We start from the raw sequence: 17,086 nt of genomic DNA on the forward strand, positions 1-17,086 counted from the left end.
GGCTTTGATGGGAGAAATTTAAAAAAAAATTTTTTTTTTTAAATGGGGGAAATTTACCAATAAGAGGTAATTAAGTATCCAAAGGAGGTTGCCATGTATAGGATAATTACATTTTTTTTGTAATTACAAAAAACTACATATATATGTAGTTTATATATATAAATTTATAGAAATGTATAAATAAATTTTTATATATAAATATGTGGGTATATACATTTTATATATATATAAAAGCCAGCTGTTTAATAAAGGTTAATTTTGAGTGGTTAACTCAGAAGAGGTTGGATTGGGGGAAAAGGAGTAAGAGGAGATTTTCAAGTGTAACATTTCTGTGTTGTTTTTACTATAAGCATTATTCCTTTTGCAGTTTAAAAAAAGGATTTTGTGAGTTCCTTATTCTGTTTCTTAAGGTAAAATTTGCAGACAGTGAAATGGAGAGATCTTAACTAAGTGTACAGTTTGCTAAGTTTTCCCAAATTTGTACAGCTGTGCATCCAAGACCCACCCCAATTAAGATAAATGTCCATAATTCTCTCTGATTCTGTATAATGTATTTCATTCTTTTTAATAGCTGCATACTTTTTTTTTTTTTGAAAGATCTTATTTATTCATGAGAGACACAAAGAGAGAGGCAGAGGCAGAGGCATATGTAGAAGGAGAAGCAGGCTCCCTGCAGGGAACCCCATGCAGGACTCCATCCCAGGATCCTGGGATCACGACCTGAGCCACCCAGGTGCCCTTACCTGCATACTTTTTAAACATTGTTTTCATCCATCTGTTGATGAACATTTAGTTTTTAATTGTTTTTCATTATTACCAACAATAAATATTCTTAGGATGTTTCTTTGTGGACTTACATAAGCATGTCTACAGGATAAATTGGTACCACATGTAATCACTTGTTCATTGGTCTAGGCATATTTTAGTGTGAGACGTATTACCTTCTCAAAAGTTTTACCAGTTAATGTTCCTAGCACTATATAAGAGATTCTTTTTTTTTTTTAAATTTTTATTTATTTATGATAGTCACACACAGAGAGAGAGAGGCAGAGACACAGGCAGAGGGGAGAAGCAGGCTCCATGCACCGGGAGCCCGACATGGGATTCGATCCCAGGTCTCCAGGATCGCGCCCTGGGCCAAAGGCAGGCGCTAAACCGCTGCGCCACCCAGGGATCCCTAAATGAGAGATTCTTAATCTTCAATTCCTTTTTTTTTTTTTTTTAAAGATTTTATGTATTTGACACAGAGATAGAGCACAAGCAGGGGAACAGTAGGGAGCCCAATAGGGGATCAAGACATGAGCCGAAGGCAGATGCTTAATCATCTGAGCCACTTGGGTGCCCCTCAATCTTCCATTCCTGCTAATACTGGTCATGCTAGCTCATTTAAAATATTTGGATGACTTAACTTTAATTATTTTCTGAATTTAATACCATTTCATCCTTTTCTTTGTAGTGATCCAGGCTACTCATTAGAATGTTAAATATGTTATAAAATACAAATGATGGGTTACGATAGAAAAGTACTCAAAAATCATTTAGAATTATAAATTCACATACTTAACGTTTCACTTCTAAAGGGAACAAATCGGGGATCCCTGGGTGGCGCAGCGGTTTGGTACCTGCCTTTGGCCCAGGGCGCAATCCTGGAGACCCGGGATCAAATCCCACGTCAGGCTCCTGGTGCCTGGAGCCTGCTTCTCCCTCTGCCTGTGTCTCTGCCTTGTCTCTGCCACTCTCTCTCTGTATGACTATCATAAATAAATAATAAAAAAAAAATTAAAAAAAAATTAAGGGAACAAATCAATTCTTTTTTTTTTGTTTTTAAAACTCATTATCATTATCATTTTATGACTTTCCAGTATGAAAAATGAGGAAATTCTTATACTTAAGTTTTATCTCCCCCCTAACCTCCACCAATTTTATTAACCTCCACCAATTTTTTGTTTACTGTGTTAGTTCTTTAGCATTGTACAGGTTTATAATGTTGTTCTAGAAGCACAATTCAAATGGATGCTGTGCTTGCTTTTAGTCTGACTAGGTCATTCCTGAGTTCTTTGTCTTGATTATTTCCATGGTTGGTGAGTACAGTCATTTATCAGGTCTGCAGCAGTTGTTTCCCGTCTCCAAAGTAAGTATTCTCATCTCCACTGTATTTACTTTTTTGCTTGAGAATTGCCTGTTGCCTTTATATTTAAACAATAGGTTGGCTGATTATAGTAGTTTCAGGTCCCAGGTTATTTCCCTTAGCACTTTGTCGACATTGCTTTCACAACATTATGGCATAAGTGTTGCTGTGAAAACATCAGAGGCCAAAAAAATAAAAAAAATAAAAATCCTCTCCCTCCCCCACCAACAGCATCTTAGGTTTTGCTTGGACATCTACAAATTCTTCATCACTGAACTTAGGAAACTGTGTTAGGATATAGCTTGATTTTTATTATTCTCTTTTTAAATAAAAACAGTGTAACTTTTTAGTTATAAGTTGGCCAGTAGTTCTGTGAATATTTTTATATATTCTCTATTATGAAACACTAGGGGCCGCCTGGGTGGCTCAGTTGGTTAAGTGTCTGCCTTCAGCTCAGGTCATGATCTCAAGGTCATGGGATAGAGTTTCACTTCTGGCTTGGCACTCAGTGGAGAGTCTGCTTCTCCCTCCCCCTCTACCCCTCCCTCTGCTCCTACTCATGCTCACTCACACTCTCTCAAGTGAATAAATAAAATCTTAAAAAAAAAAACAAAACAAAAAACGGGGCATCTGCGTGGCTCAGTGGTTGAACGTCTGCCTTTGGCTCAGGTCGTGATCCTGGGATCAAGTTCCACATCAGGCTCCCCATAGGGAGCCTGCTTCTGCCTCTAGCTATGTCTTTACCCCTCTCTCTCTCTCTGTGTCTCATGGATAAATAAATAGAAATTTTATAAACCAAAAAACAAAAACCTAGGACTCTGTAGGTTGGATTTCCAGTGCACATACTCCCTGTGTTGGGGCATCCCAAGACAACCCCCACGTTTGGTGATTGCCTAGAAGGACTCACAGGACTCAGCATGTAGTTGTGCTCATGGTGAAGATTTATTACCCGAAACGACACAAAAACAAATCTGCAAAAGGAAGGGTGCATGGGGCGAAGTCCAGAGGAAGCCAAGGCACAAGCTTCCAAGAGACCTCTCCCCAACGGAGTTAATACAACATGCTTAATTCCTTCAGCAACACATTGTGACAAGAGTAAAATAGTTGTCTAGGAGGGCTGCTTATTAGAGACTCAGTGGCGAAGGTTTTTATCGGGCACTGGTCATGTGGGCACCCTCTGCCCAGCATGTACCAAAATTGCAGGCTCCCAACAGGAAAACAGGTGTTCAGAACAAAGCACGTTGTTGTACAAACAGTTTAGGAACAATAATCCACTCTTATCATTAGGGGAGGTTTTTAATCCATGGTGGGAACTGTTTCCCAGTCACGTTTCCAGATGCCAGCCCAGGGTTGACCTTGCAAGCAGGCCTTTCTAAAAATAGCAGTCGCAAGCCTGTTGTGTTCTCTCTTATTTCAGAGGCTTTCTTCTCATTTATTTTCCAGTTCAATGTTTTCTGGGTTTTTTATCTTGTTTTTCTTGTATCTCATTTTTGAGTTTGCCTTATAGTTATTTTTTTTTTAGGGCACTTTGTCACAGTACCCTTTTTTTTTTTTTTTAAATATTTATTTATGATAGGCACACAGTGAGAGAGAGGCAGAGACACAGGCAGAGGGAGAAGCAGGCTCCATGCACCGGGAGCCCGACATGGGATTCGATCCTGGGTCTCCAGGACGGTGCCCTGGGCCAAAGGCAGGCGCCAAACCGCTGCGCCACCCAGGGATCCCTGCCTTATGGTTATTTTTGAAAATATAAAGACCTATTTGAAAATTTTTTCCTTGGGTTTTTATTTTATTTTATTTTACTTTATTTTATTTTATTTTATTTATTTATTTTATTTTATTTTATTTTATTTATTTATTTTATTTTATTTATTTATTTATTTTATTTTTTTGCTACTAACTATATACAGGTCCCATATTGGATGAGTCTTTTCTGCTTACTACTCACAGAATGGAAAACAGTTGCATTCACATAGCTTCATATAGTTTGCAGTTTGCTCAAAAATGTTATAGAATGAGTAAAATGTGTGCTTAGACAACTAAACAGATGTGTTCTTCAGAAACATCTTCACCAAGTTTTTCCTAGTGGCACCTTTTTAATCCTGGTGAGCAGAGCCGATAGACCGAGGCTCTTTGTGAGCAGTTTCAGCTCACAGCTTTTTTTTTTGTACGGAGCTTTAACTTTTATTTCTGCTTAGTTAACTCTTGTGAGGAGCACCAAACTTGGCTGCTGTTTCCCTTCCCTTAGCTACTTCTAGGCAGTTTATCAAGATTTGTCAGAGAAAACACAAATGCTTGCTTTGCCAATGCTGACAGTCCTGTTTCTCATTCAGCTTTCTCTGCAATGAATGGGTCACTGGCAAGACCTTCTCAGATTCTCGTTTCTCAACCTGAACCCCAGGTCTGGGTTCTAAGTAATAAATACTTGATTAAGCTTCAGGAGCCTTTCCTTTTCAGAAGCATTCATACTCTGTTGAAAAATTAGGTTTGATCCAAATTTCTCTGTGTGAGGCAATTATTCCTCCTCAATGGGAATATAGCTGTTTCTTAGTTTTTTTTTTTTTTTTTAACAAATGGCATGTTCTTCTCAGATTGTTGGTTTTTTTCCTCCATTTCTACAGACTTCACATAAAGAAATATGCTCTTAAACTGATCTTTTACTGAAGCTCAATATCCTATTACTATTTAAAATATCAAAACATAGATTAAACCTTATTTTAGATAGTGAACAATTTTATTTTATTTTTTTATTTATTATTATTTTTTTTTAGATAGTGAACAATTTTAGAAGTAATTTCTCACCATAAATTCTGGTTCCCTCAGTTTACTTAATATGATATTTAATATACTAATCAAATATATTTTAATGTTTAAGGTTTTATCATTGATAATATAATGAGATTGAAAATAAGATTGTAGATGGTATCAATATCAACTGTATTGAAAAACTTAGAAAATTGAATGCCAGGCTCCTTTTTTTTTGGACAAAAATTTATTGAGCTCCTACTACACACCAGGTGTTGTTCTAGGTATGTGGAATAAAACATGTAGATCACTAAATCTTCATATCTAATAAAACAAATTATTTAAATTCAAACTGATGACTTGATTTTGTCTTATGTAAATTTTGTTTTGTTGACTTCAGGGACCTTAAGTTAATTCTTAGTTGACAGGCGCTGATATAGGTCGGAAGAGGAAAGCTTCCTGAGTTGCCAGGCTCCTTTCAATAGGAGTTTTTTTAATGTTCTATCCCAAACAGCATTTTGTAAAGACTGCATTTAGATTAGTAGAATTTTTTAGGTCAATGTTCAAGGATATCTACATTTTTTTATTAGAGCACTTTTTGACAAAAATCTCAAAATATTTTTAGTAGGTTTTCTTTCACAACTGAATAATTAATGTAGTAGCATAATTCTCTTGAGATCCAAATGAGGCTGGATTCACTTCTCTCAGCCTGCTTGATTTCCATCTTCATAGATGTTTTGCTAGTATTAGCACTTTAATATTTCAATTACTGCTTATGTATGTGAAATAATACGGTAAATGAAATAGAATATTCAAGAATTTCACAAAAATTTATGATTAAGTACAGATGGCAGTCCTGCTGAAAAGAAATATTTGTTGGCATGCAATAATATACCACATCTTAAAATTATTCTCATCATCTCCTGTTTGGTGTGGAATTGTGAATATGTGCAGTTAAAAAATGCCAGATGTGTAAGTTTGTATTTATATATCTTGGTGGGACATTCTCATAATCCAGTTCTTTAATTCATAGACATCTTATTTTTAAAGCTATTTTGTCAGTTTTTTCTTTATCTGAGTACCTTCATACTATTTTTTCTCCTATCTATATCACTGTACTATCAGAAAAATCCTTTCTTTAATGTTGTTGATTCACTTCTTTATTATTCATAAGTATTGTAATAAAAAAACAAGCTTTTAGCATGTTTTATGGCCCTGCATCAACTCTTATATTTCCTTTTATCTTTGCTGCCTCAAACTCTCGCTTTCAGCAAAGCTGAATTATACCTTGATACTTGCATATATGGCATCTTATGTTTTTATACAATTGGTCCTAGTGTTGAGGGATCCCCAGGACCACTCCCTGGCTTGAGGACTCTCCAGGGTGACTCAGAGAGAGTCATCATTTTATGCTGAATGCTAGGATGACTCAAAGGATTCAGCATATAGTAGTACTTGTGATTATGATTTATTACAGTGAAGTGATCTAAAGCTGAATCAGCAAAGGGAGGGGGTACATGGGAAAAAGTACAGGGAAAACCAGTTGAAAACTTAAAAGAATTCTCTTCCACTGGGGTCACAGAGGAAACAATTCCTTCAGGAACAGGTTTGACAACATGTAAGATGTTGCTAGCCAGGGAAATTCATTAGTGGCTCAGTGTCCAGGATTTTTATTTGGATCCGGTCATGTAGGCACTCCCTGCCTGGCACATGCCTACTTTCTGGCTTCTCAGAAGAAAAGTCATTGTTGACCATAAACTGTATTATTTGCACAGATGATTTAAGCAGAGTGAGCTATTCTTATCAGTTAATAGTAGGTATCCTCCTGAAATCTAAGTTCCCAGATGGCACCCAAGGGCCAGCCTTGTAACCATGCTATCCAAGGAAAGGATAGTAATTCAGGACTGCTATATTAACTCTTTTTTTCTATAGTCTGTCTTACTGTCCTCTTCATAAAAATGGTTATTCCCATAAAAAAATCCTGATTAAAATTATAAGGTTCCATTTCCCAAGACATTTTTTTGAATTGGTGTTATGTGTAAGACCTAAGGGTGTTACAAAGATGAATGAAATGCAGTTGGTTCGTTTAAAAATGGGAAACTTTGGTCTGACTCAGACTCAAAAGTGCTACAGTGAAAGTATGAATGAAGTACCATCAGAGCACACAATAAGAGGTACTGTGTGAAAGGAAGTTGGTAAGGATTTTTTTCAAGTAGTAATTATTTCAGTTGAACCTTGAAGGTGAGTAGGCATTAGGCTGATGAGGTAAGATGATTAAGAGTGAGGTGGAGAGAAAGCAAAAGTATGGAGGCAAGAAAATGTAAGGTGCTTCATGACAAAGTGATCAAGTTTGGCTACTTAGTTGCTTTTTCAGAGAGGGTAGTGAAAGATGAGGAAGGTTGAAGAAATTGGAAGAGGCCAGCTGTGAAGTGTAAAAGATTTTTTTCTTTTAACTAAGAAATGTTTAGGTTTTTTTTGCTAAGAACATAGGAGACAAAGAATACTAGTAAGCATAAATCTGTTTTCAAACTGCATGGAGATCGTGATCCATTAGTATGTTACAAAATCAATTCAATGTCTTTTTCTTAACATTTTAGAAAGAAATGGGATATTTCATAATGTATGATATTGTACTGCCCATACTGAAGGTGTTCATGAAACATTTGATATAAATATGTATGTATAAATGTGTATACACATATAAATGTATATACACATATACATACAAGTGTACCGAGTTGTAATACTAAGTGCATTTCTAACTGGGTTACAGTCAAAAAAGTTTGAAAAACATTTTAGAAGAAGATAATTATAAGACTGGAAACAAATTAGGAAGCTATTTCAAAGTGTTTTATTTCCAACAATATGGTAACCTAGATAATCTGAAATTGTTTCTGTCATATACACCTAGAAATACTAAATAAAAAATAGGCCATAAAATGCACAACTGAGTGAGAATGTAAGTGAGATATTCAGGGGTTAGAATGGAGAATAACTTAAAACAACAGTACACACGTGAGCTAAATTTTGGGGGTTGGAAGATGTGGGAGAAGAGGTGGTTGGTCTCCTAAATGTAGGGGCTTTCCTTCTAATAACAGGGTGTGAACAGCAGGAGGTGAGAAATATCACCTAGCAGTCAGCACAAGGCAATAATTAAAGAGTTCGATCTCTCTTGTCTTTTTAAATTTTATTTATTTATTTGAGAGAGTGAGCATGCACAAGTGCGGGTAAGCACAGGGAGGGGGAGAAGCAGACTCCCTGATGAGCAAAGAGCCTGACACTGGGCTCCATCCCAGTTTCCCGAGATCATGACCCAAGGTGAAGGCACCTGCTTAACTGACTGAGCCACCCAGGTGCCCCTGGATCTTTCTTACTTAGAGTCTACGTTGAAGACAACAAATCTGTGAATGTGGAGCTTTGGTTCTCTACCTTGTAAAAGTTTGGAATTCAAAATCATGCTGCCCAAGTAGCATGAAACCCATAATCTTGGAAATTAATATAAAAATTTGATCTCAAACCAATTCCTGAGAGGTTTGGGGAAAGCCAGGCAAAATCTTCCTTGAGAGGCACATGCTTAATCCAGGCCATTCTCATGGTTAAGAGCTACATTAGGATTCATACTATCGTGAGAACAGCGTATACCACAAAGGGAAGGATCAGGTTTCCCCCCCAAACTTTAGCAGATTAGAGCTTTCTGGTAGAGACTTTAAAATCAATTTTCTTAAAATAATTAAAAAACAAAGCAGAATCTAAAGTATAAAAGATCCTTTTTTTTTTTTTTTTTTTTTTTAAGATTTTGTTTATTCATGAGAGACACACAGACATAGGCAGAGGGAGAAGCAGGATCCATGCAGGAAGCTTGATATGGGACTCGATCTGGGGACTCCAGGATCACGCCCTGGGCTGAAGGCAGGCGCTAAACCACTGAGCCACCAAGCATCCCAAAAGTATAAAAGATCCTAAGAGGAAAAGAGTAGAATTGAAAAATGTCTAGAAATGAAAAGATCATCATTAAAATAAAAAGCCTGTTCAGTGAGTTAAGTGGTACATTAGATCCGTCTGATGGAGATTTATTGAAGTAGAAGACTCGTAGGAGATTATCTGGAATGCAGCTGAAATTGATGAATTAAAAATGTGAGGTTGAGTCAAGTCGAAAATAGTATGAAAAGACACTTCGTAATTTGAGTGAGTTGCAAATGTAGAGACTAGAAATAATGGGAGAAACAATATTCAAAACTGTAATGATTTAGAAGTTTTCAGAATTGTTGACAGATTTAAGAAGTACAGTGAGTCTGGGGGTGCCTGGGTAGTGCAGTCTGTTGAGAGTCCAACTCTTATTTTCAGCTCAGATCGTGATCTCAGGGTGGTGGGATTAAGACCCACATCACACTCCACACTCAGCATGGAATCTGATTGGGACTCACTCTTTACCTCTCCTCTGCCTTTCTCTACCCCCTCTAAAATAAATAAAATCTTTAAAAAAATCAAAGGACAAGGAGTCTAAAGCCAAAAGTAAAAATAGTTCCACGCCTACTTCAAAATGAAACTGGAGAGTACCAAAGACATAAAGAAGATATGAAAACAGTTAAAGGTAAAAAAGGCAAGGAGCTATATCAGTAATCAAGGTAAGAGCTGATATGTGTCCAGTGTTGGAGGATGGTTCCAGAAGACCTGTCAGAGAATTAGAGGTGGCATGATTTGGTAACACCAAAAATGTTGAATTTGAGGTTTTAGGAAGAAGGGATTTAAAATGATGTTGATACTTCCAGTTTGGTTATCGAGGCAGATGACAACACTTAGTTCAAGATTGTCAACAGAAGGATGAAAGATTTGGGGTGTGCCAAGGATGAGGGGGATCAGGGTAAAGTAACATTGTTTAGGACTTGTTGAGTTTGAAGTAACTGTGAGAAACATACAGCTATGTGCAGGTGATTACAAATCCCAGTTCAGAGTCTAGAAGAGCCAAACGTGAGAATACACAGGGCATTTTTTTTTTTTTTTAATGATAGTCACAGAGATAGAGAGAGAGAGAGGCAGAGACACAGGCAGAGGGAGAAGCAGGCTCCATGCACCAGGCTCCATGAACCGGGAGCCCGACGTGGGATTCGATCCCGGGTCTCCAGGATCGCGCCCTGGGCCAAAGGCAGGCGCTAAACCGCTGCACCACCCAGGGATCCCCACAGGTCGTTATTGTTAGTGATGATTGAAATCCTGAGATTGCCAAGGGTAGAATGCAATGAGAAGAGAAACAGCATGTTTTGGAACATGAGGAAATGGACCTCTTTAAGAAGAAGACAGGGAACAAGCAGTGAGAATGTGAGAGACAAAAGAGTGGCATAAAGCTGAGGAGCTCAGTGAGATTTTATCATCTGGAGATCACAGAAGGAAGATAGGGCACACTTTGTTCCTGCAGCAGGGAATTGTGACAGCGCACATGAGATGTCAACCATTGACACACATGGGAAACTCGGCGCTTGAAGTCTTTATTTGGGGCTGATCACATAGGACACTCCCTGATTTCTGAAAAAGTCTTTCTATTAGAAGTGATACTCAGATGTTAGTGGTCTAAGGAATGAATGGAAGGTGAGAAATTGGAAAACACTAAAAAAAGTTGGACAGTAAAGGAAGAATCAAAGGCATCTTTGATATAAAATGTGAATGGTTTACCATGCAGCAATATACCATTTTAGAAATATTTTTGAATTCCTTATAAGTTGTCTGTTTTAGTCTTTGAAGACAAGGCCTTTATTTTTCTTCCCTTCTGATGCTATTATGAAAACAGCAGTGCTCTTTAAATGATTAAACTGTTTTTGGTGCCACTTTATTGCCTTCCACCAGATGGACCTCTCTCTGTTTTATCTTTTCTCTAGTGTGCCTCATCCCCCTCTTTAAACTACTTTCTGTATATTTATCCCTTTTTTCAGCTTGCTTTTTCTTACTTATTCATTAGTGGTGTCATGTTGGGACAGTCAAGAGTAAAAAAGTTATTTAGGATTTATATTGAAACATTAAAAAGTTTGGTAGGGGTTAGAGATGTATTACACTTAAAATTCTTCATCTTACATCCCTAGGAAGAATATAAAAAGGCAACGTTGTGAAGCAATTGTTGGAGCACAGTGTGGCAATGCAGTACTAAGAGGAGCCCATGTCTATGTTCCCGGAATTGTGTCAACTTCAAAATGTAAGTCTAATGTTTAAGCCTTTCTGTACACTAAAAGATTCTTTAAAATCTATGTACGTTATCAAATGGAAAATTTATTAAACTGCCATTCAAAAAAAAACTACCATTCAGATGTATTTCAAATTTACTTTTATCAGATATTTTCCAAGTTTTACATTAGGGATAGCCAGCAAGAGATTTATCAGATATGGTCTAACAAATTGAGCATCCATATATTTTTTTTTTGCCAGTTTTCTTTTCCTTTCCATAAAAGAGTGTGTGAGATGATGTTTAGAGGATCGTTATTGATCAATAGAGTGTAAGATGTCAGTGGAATTTTATTTTGTTTCTTAACTCCATTGCCCTCAGACTTTTGTTGTCATTTGTGAAGGTAACCGTTAGAACTTGGGATCTTAATATTGGAATAAAAGCCAATATTCTTAATTTACTCACTCAATTGATGACATATGCTTAATAACTGTGGTTCAGGCTTTTTGGGTTTGAAATCAAGACACATGGGTTTTGATCTACTGGGAAGTTATTCAGTCTATGGATTTTAGTTATGTTATCTGTGAAAGAGATGATTTGACCAACACCAGAGTGTGCTAACCTGCCCGCTGGCCTGTGGCTGTTTTTGCATGGCTCACAGCTAAAAATGATTTTTCCATTTTTAAAAGATTATTTTAAAACAATACAAAGAAGAATATGCCCAGAAAACTTATGTGGCTCATAAAGCCTAAGGTGTTCACTTGTCTTTTATAGAAAAAGTTCACTGACCTTTGATCTATGTGATTTGAACAGTCCTTCTAGCTCTAGTTGATAGACTACTCACTATTGCTATCAAGGTAATGGGTTAGACAAATACATGACAGGCTAGGTCTAAGAACATGGGAGTGGGGGATACCTGGGTGGCTCAGTGGTTGAGTGTCTGCCTTCGGCTCAGGGTGTGATCCTGGAGTCCTGGGATCGAGTCCCACATCGGGCTCCCTGCATGGATCCTGCTTCTCCCTCTGCCTGTGTCTCTGCCTCTCACTCTCTCTGTGTCTCTCATGAATAAATAAATAAACCATGGAAGTGGGATATAATTTCCCATTTTTAAAGTCACTGGGATTGGTTACTGAAAATAATTTAACAAAATGACTACAAAACCTAGACTTAATCAGCCATATGAATCCATGCTGTATGCTGTGTAGTTTCAAGGTGTTCTGAGTATATACGTATATATACATAGTTGTGTGTATATATGTATACATACATGCAAATACATATATATGAATAAATATATGTACTTATCATGAAAATCTCTGCCTTAATTGCTATAATAGGAAACCTGCAAAGAAATAACAGGATAATGGGATTTAGAAACATTTCTTTGAGGGACTTTAGTGTACATTTTTGATGAATCCTCTTAAAGGAAACTTGGAACTTTGAGAATTGAGCCAAAGATACCAAAACTTATATGAAGTTGTTTAGGGAATGTTCAGTTTGGAAAAAATAAATAGATATCCTTCATTTTTCTGCTTAAAGAATTCCAGTTTAGATAGAATGTTTTTGAAGACTTGGTTTTTTTTTTTTTTCCTAGAAAAAAAAGTCTTCAGTTAGATATATTATTATGGAACATTTAAAAGTAAAAAGCCAGATTTTCTATAAGGATAGAGTTAATGAGCCAGTTTAGACCTCTTCATGCCCATTATCCATGCCCTTATATGTCCTGGTCTAGCTTAAAGAATTTTCACTATTCTCCTACCAAAATATAGCCTAATTAGTATAATCTGATTTTCTTCTTTCTTAGTTATGAAAGCTGGAGATGTTACTTCCGTATACTCTGATATTAAAGGCAAATGTAAGAAAGGAGCCAAAGAATTTGATGGAACAAAAGTATTTCTTGGAAATGGGATTTCTGAACTAAGCCGCAAAGAAATCTTCAGTGGGGTACCTGAACTGAAGTATGTTATCAAGTGTTTGGGGGAAATCTGCATTCTTTTTGGTGGTTCAAGTTAAAAAAAAACAATGTAAAAAATATATCTAGTTGTATTGTAAAATATTCTTGGTATAAATTCGACTGGAAGATAATTGTTCAATGCATATTTCCATGGTTTTTTGAAAACCTGCTTTTAGGCAAAAGAGTAAATGCTGAGATTAGAGGGCCCACCTAGGTAAACAAGTAGTCACATTGCAATTGTCAGTGTCAGTTTTTCCTTTTGAATTTTATTGATTTGAAAATTTTTGTGTGTTTTGGAGAACAGTACTCCTCTTGATGAAGGATGAAGTATGTGATTTATCTAGAACTGTTTAAACAATCTGATTTTATGAAAGGAAAAGTTTGATTTTAATATAACTTAAGAATAGTTTTTATTAAATTTTCTTTTTCTTTTTCTTTTTTTTAACCAGAAAGCCAGCAATTACATGGCTACTTGCGGTCAAGAATTAAGATTTGGATCTCAGGTGTTTGGTTAGCTCAGCCGGTTGAGCATCCTACTCTTGATTTCAGTTCAGGTCATGATCTCTCTCTCTGAAATAAATAAATCTTAGGAAAAAAAAAAGAAATAACATTTGGATTTATTCAAACCAAATTTAAAAACAGTTTTAAATCTTCTTGGGTTGCTACTGGCTCTAAATAAATTAAATCTGTGGACAATCCAGAGTCTCATTTTGCTTCATAATTTCAGCCTGTGTAAGGAGTTCTGTAGACTGCTCCATTACTCCATAGTTGACAGCTGATGTAGACATGTTGAAAACTGAATTTATCCATGTAGAACTGGATCACATTCCTGATTTCCTGGAACAGTTTTCATGTTGCAGCAATTTGGGTTTATAGTTGAAATTAATTCTTCTGAAGACACAGATTATTGGATTAACTAAGTGTAGATAACAGCACTTTCCAAATGGCCAAGAGTAAAGATTTTATTCTCCGTGGAAGATTTTATGAATATGAGGGTAAAGCATGTATATATGTTGTGTTTATCTTCGGGTCTGTAACATAGAATTGATATTTTGACTTTCTCCTTTGGTTCTATTATTAGAATCTTATTTGGTAACTCTTCATCCTCTTATTTTTGTGACTGGCTTCATTTTTTTAACCGAATTATAATTGATATATAATATTGTGTTTCATGTGCACAACACAGTGATTCAATATTCATACGCATTAAGGAATGGTCACAAGAAAAAAAAAGAAATGGTCACAAGACATTACCATCTGAGGTTATACAAAGTTGTTACAATAGTATTAACTATATTCCCTAGGGTGTACATTAATACTCATGTTTTATTGATTATTTAATCTTATTTATACTTTATTTAATCCTTATAACTCATTTATAACTGGAAAGTTTATCCTTTTCACCTATTTTATTACCTCTACCCCCTTATTTCTAGCATCCATCAGTTCTCTGTATCTATGATTCTCTATTTTGTTTATTCATTTGTTCATTTGTTTTTTAGATTACACACAGAAGTGAAATCATACAGTATTTGTCTTTGTCTGGCTTATTTCACTTAGCATAATACCCTCTGGGGCCATCCATGTTGTCATGAATGGCAAGATTTTATTCTTTTTTATGACTGAGTAATATTCGTGTGTGTGTGTGTGTGTGTGTGTGTGTGTACACATCACATTTTCTTAATCCATTCCATTATTGGTGGACACTTCTTGTGATGGATTTCTACTTCCTTGTAATTGATTTTTGGTTTCATACTGTTGTGCTAGGAAGAAAACTTGATATGATTTCAGCCTTGTGAAATTTATTGAGATTTGTTTTGTGGCCTAACGTGATCTGTCCAGGAAAATATTACATGTACACTTGAGAAAAATGTGTATTCTGCTGTTTGGGGATGGAATACTCTGTATGTATCAATCAAGTTCATGTGGTTTTGATGTGTTGTTTTCAACTGTTATTACATTAATTTATGTCTGTATGATCTATCCACTGTTGTGTGATGTTAAAGTCCTCTGATATTATTACTTTATTAATGATTCTCTTTATGATTATGTAATGCCCTTCTTTATCTCTTGTTACAGGCTTTGTTTAAAATTCTGTTTTGTGTCCTATATGGATTGCTCCCCCTGCTTTCTTTCTGTTTTCACTTGCATGGAATATTTCTTTGTAGCCCTGTACCTTCAGTCTCTATTTGTCTTTGGGTCTGAAGTGAATCTCTTATTGTCAGCAAATACATGGGTCTTGTTTTTTACCCATTCATTTATGCTGTATGTTTTGCTTGGATTATTTAGTCCATTTTCATTTAAAGTAATTATTGATATATGTGTACTTATTGCTGTTTTGTTATTTGTTTTCTGCTTGTTTTTTTGTAGTTGTTTTTTCTCTTGGAATTTGATTACTTTATGTGTTATGCTTGGATTATTTCCTCCTTATTTTTTGTATGCCTGTTACAGATTTTCAGTTTGTGGTAACCATGAGATTCATATATAATGACCTATGTATATATAGCAGTCTATTTTAAGTTGGTGGTTGCTTAGGTTTGAACACATTCCATGACATTGTTCCCCTCTCTGCAGCATTTTATGTTTATTCCATCATATTTTACATCTTTTTATGTATTCCTTAACTGATTGTTATATAGTTGATTTTACCACTTTTATCTTTTAACCTTCGGACTATGTAGGTGATTGATCCACTACCTTTACTACATATTTGCCTTTACCAGTGAGATTTTTTTCTTTCATATATTTTACTTGTAGTTATGGCCTTTTCCTTTTTGCTTATGGAAGTCCCTTAAATATTACAAAACTAGTTCAGTGGTGATGAACTCTTTTAACTTTTGCTTCTCTGGGGAAACTCTTTTTTTCCTCTTCAATTGTGAACGATAACCTTGCTGAGTATTCTTGATTGTAAGCACTCTGAATGTATTGTGCCACTCACTCCCTTCTGACCTGAAAGTTGATGTTGAGGAATCAGCTGAAAGCGTTATGGGGGGTTCCCTTATATGTAACTAATTGTTTTCCTACTGATTTTAAGATTCTGTCTTTAAGTTTTTAATTTTTGACATTTTAATTATAATGGATCTTGGCATGGATCTCTTTGGGTTCATTGTTTTGGGAATTCTCTTTTTCCTAGATCTGGATGTCTATTTCCTTGCCAAGTGAGGTAGATTTTCATCTATTATTTCTCAAGTAAGTTTTCTGCCCCTTTCTCTCTCTCTTCCTTTGAGGACTTCTGTAAGTTAGTGCACCTAATGTTAGATCACAGTCCTTTAAACTATCCTCATTTGTAAAATTTCTTTTTTCTTTTTCCTGTTCATTTTGGGTGAGTTTTACTGCCTTGTTTTCCAGATCACTGCTCCGTTCTTCTGTATTACTAATCTGTTTATTCCCTGCAGTATATTTTCATTTCTATTATTCTTTAGCTCTGATTGAATGTTTTATATTTTATTTTTGTTGAAGTTCTCACTGTGTTTATCTATTTTTCTCCCAAGTTTGATGAGCAGTTTTATTGGTCATCACTTTGGAGTTTTTATTAGGTAGATTGTTTATTTCCATTTCATTTAGTTCTTTTACTGACGTTTTGCGTTATTCTTTTGTTTGGAACATAATCTTCTGTCTCCTCATTATGCCTAATTCTGTGTGTGTGCTTTCTACGTATTAGGTTCATCTATATCTCCTGGTCTTGAAGGAGTGGCCTATGTAAGAGATATCCTGTAGGGCTCAGAAGTGCCATTCTCTCACTCTGGCACCCAGACACAGGTGCTTCAGGGGTGTTCCCTGAGTGGGCTATGTGTATCTTCCTCATGGAAGCCCCTTGACAGCTGTAGTACATTCTTGGGTGAGGTTGCCTTCCTTGCCCTGCTGGGTTAGCTGGAACCCTATTCCTGATGGCTACCAGTATGCTGGTGGGTGGAGTCCTGTAGACTGCAAGGCCCTGTTGAGGGACAGGATTATAAGGGGCTCTCAGTGGGGTATGCACCCTGCCATTAGCATTCTAGGAGGAGGATTTCAAAATAGTGTCTGGTAGTTCCAGCCATCAGCAGGGCAGAACAATATAGCAAAGATGGCTGCTACCAGTGTCTTATTCCTCATGGAGAACCCCTGCCCCCAC

At 36.2% G+C, this 17,086-nt stretch overlaps 1 protein-coding gene across 6 annotated transcripts in view; it reads left to right on the forward strand.

Moving 5' to 3' along the window:
- NSUN6 (NOP2/Sun RNA methyltransferase 6) overlaps positions 1–17,086 on the forward strand; it is a 57,948-nt gene that overhangs the window by 8,127 nt on the left and 32,735 nt on the right. For all 6 annotated transcript variants that reach the window (XM_041767563.1, XM_041767569.1, XM_041767566.1 and 3 more), the window contains exons 4-5: positions 10,945–11,054; positions 12,826–12,979. In XM_041767563.1, coding sequence (XP_041623497.1) covers positions 10,945–11,054; positions 12,826–12,979 — 264 coding nt within the window. The remainder of the gene's footprint in view (positions 1–10,944; positions 11,055–12,825; positions 12,980–17,086) is intronic.

The sequence above is a fragment of the Vulpes lagopus genome, chromosome 8, assembly GCF_018345385.1.
Source record: "Vulpes lagopus strain Blue_001 chromosome 8, ASM1834538v1, whole genome shotgun sequence".
NCBI classification, from domain to species: Eukaryota; Metazoa; Chordata; class Mammalia; order Carnivora; family Canidae; genus Vulpes; species Vulpes lagopus.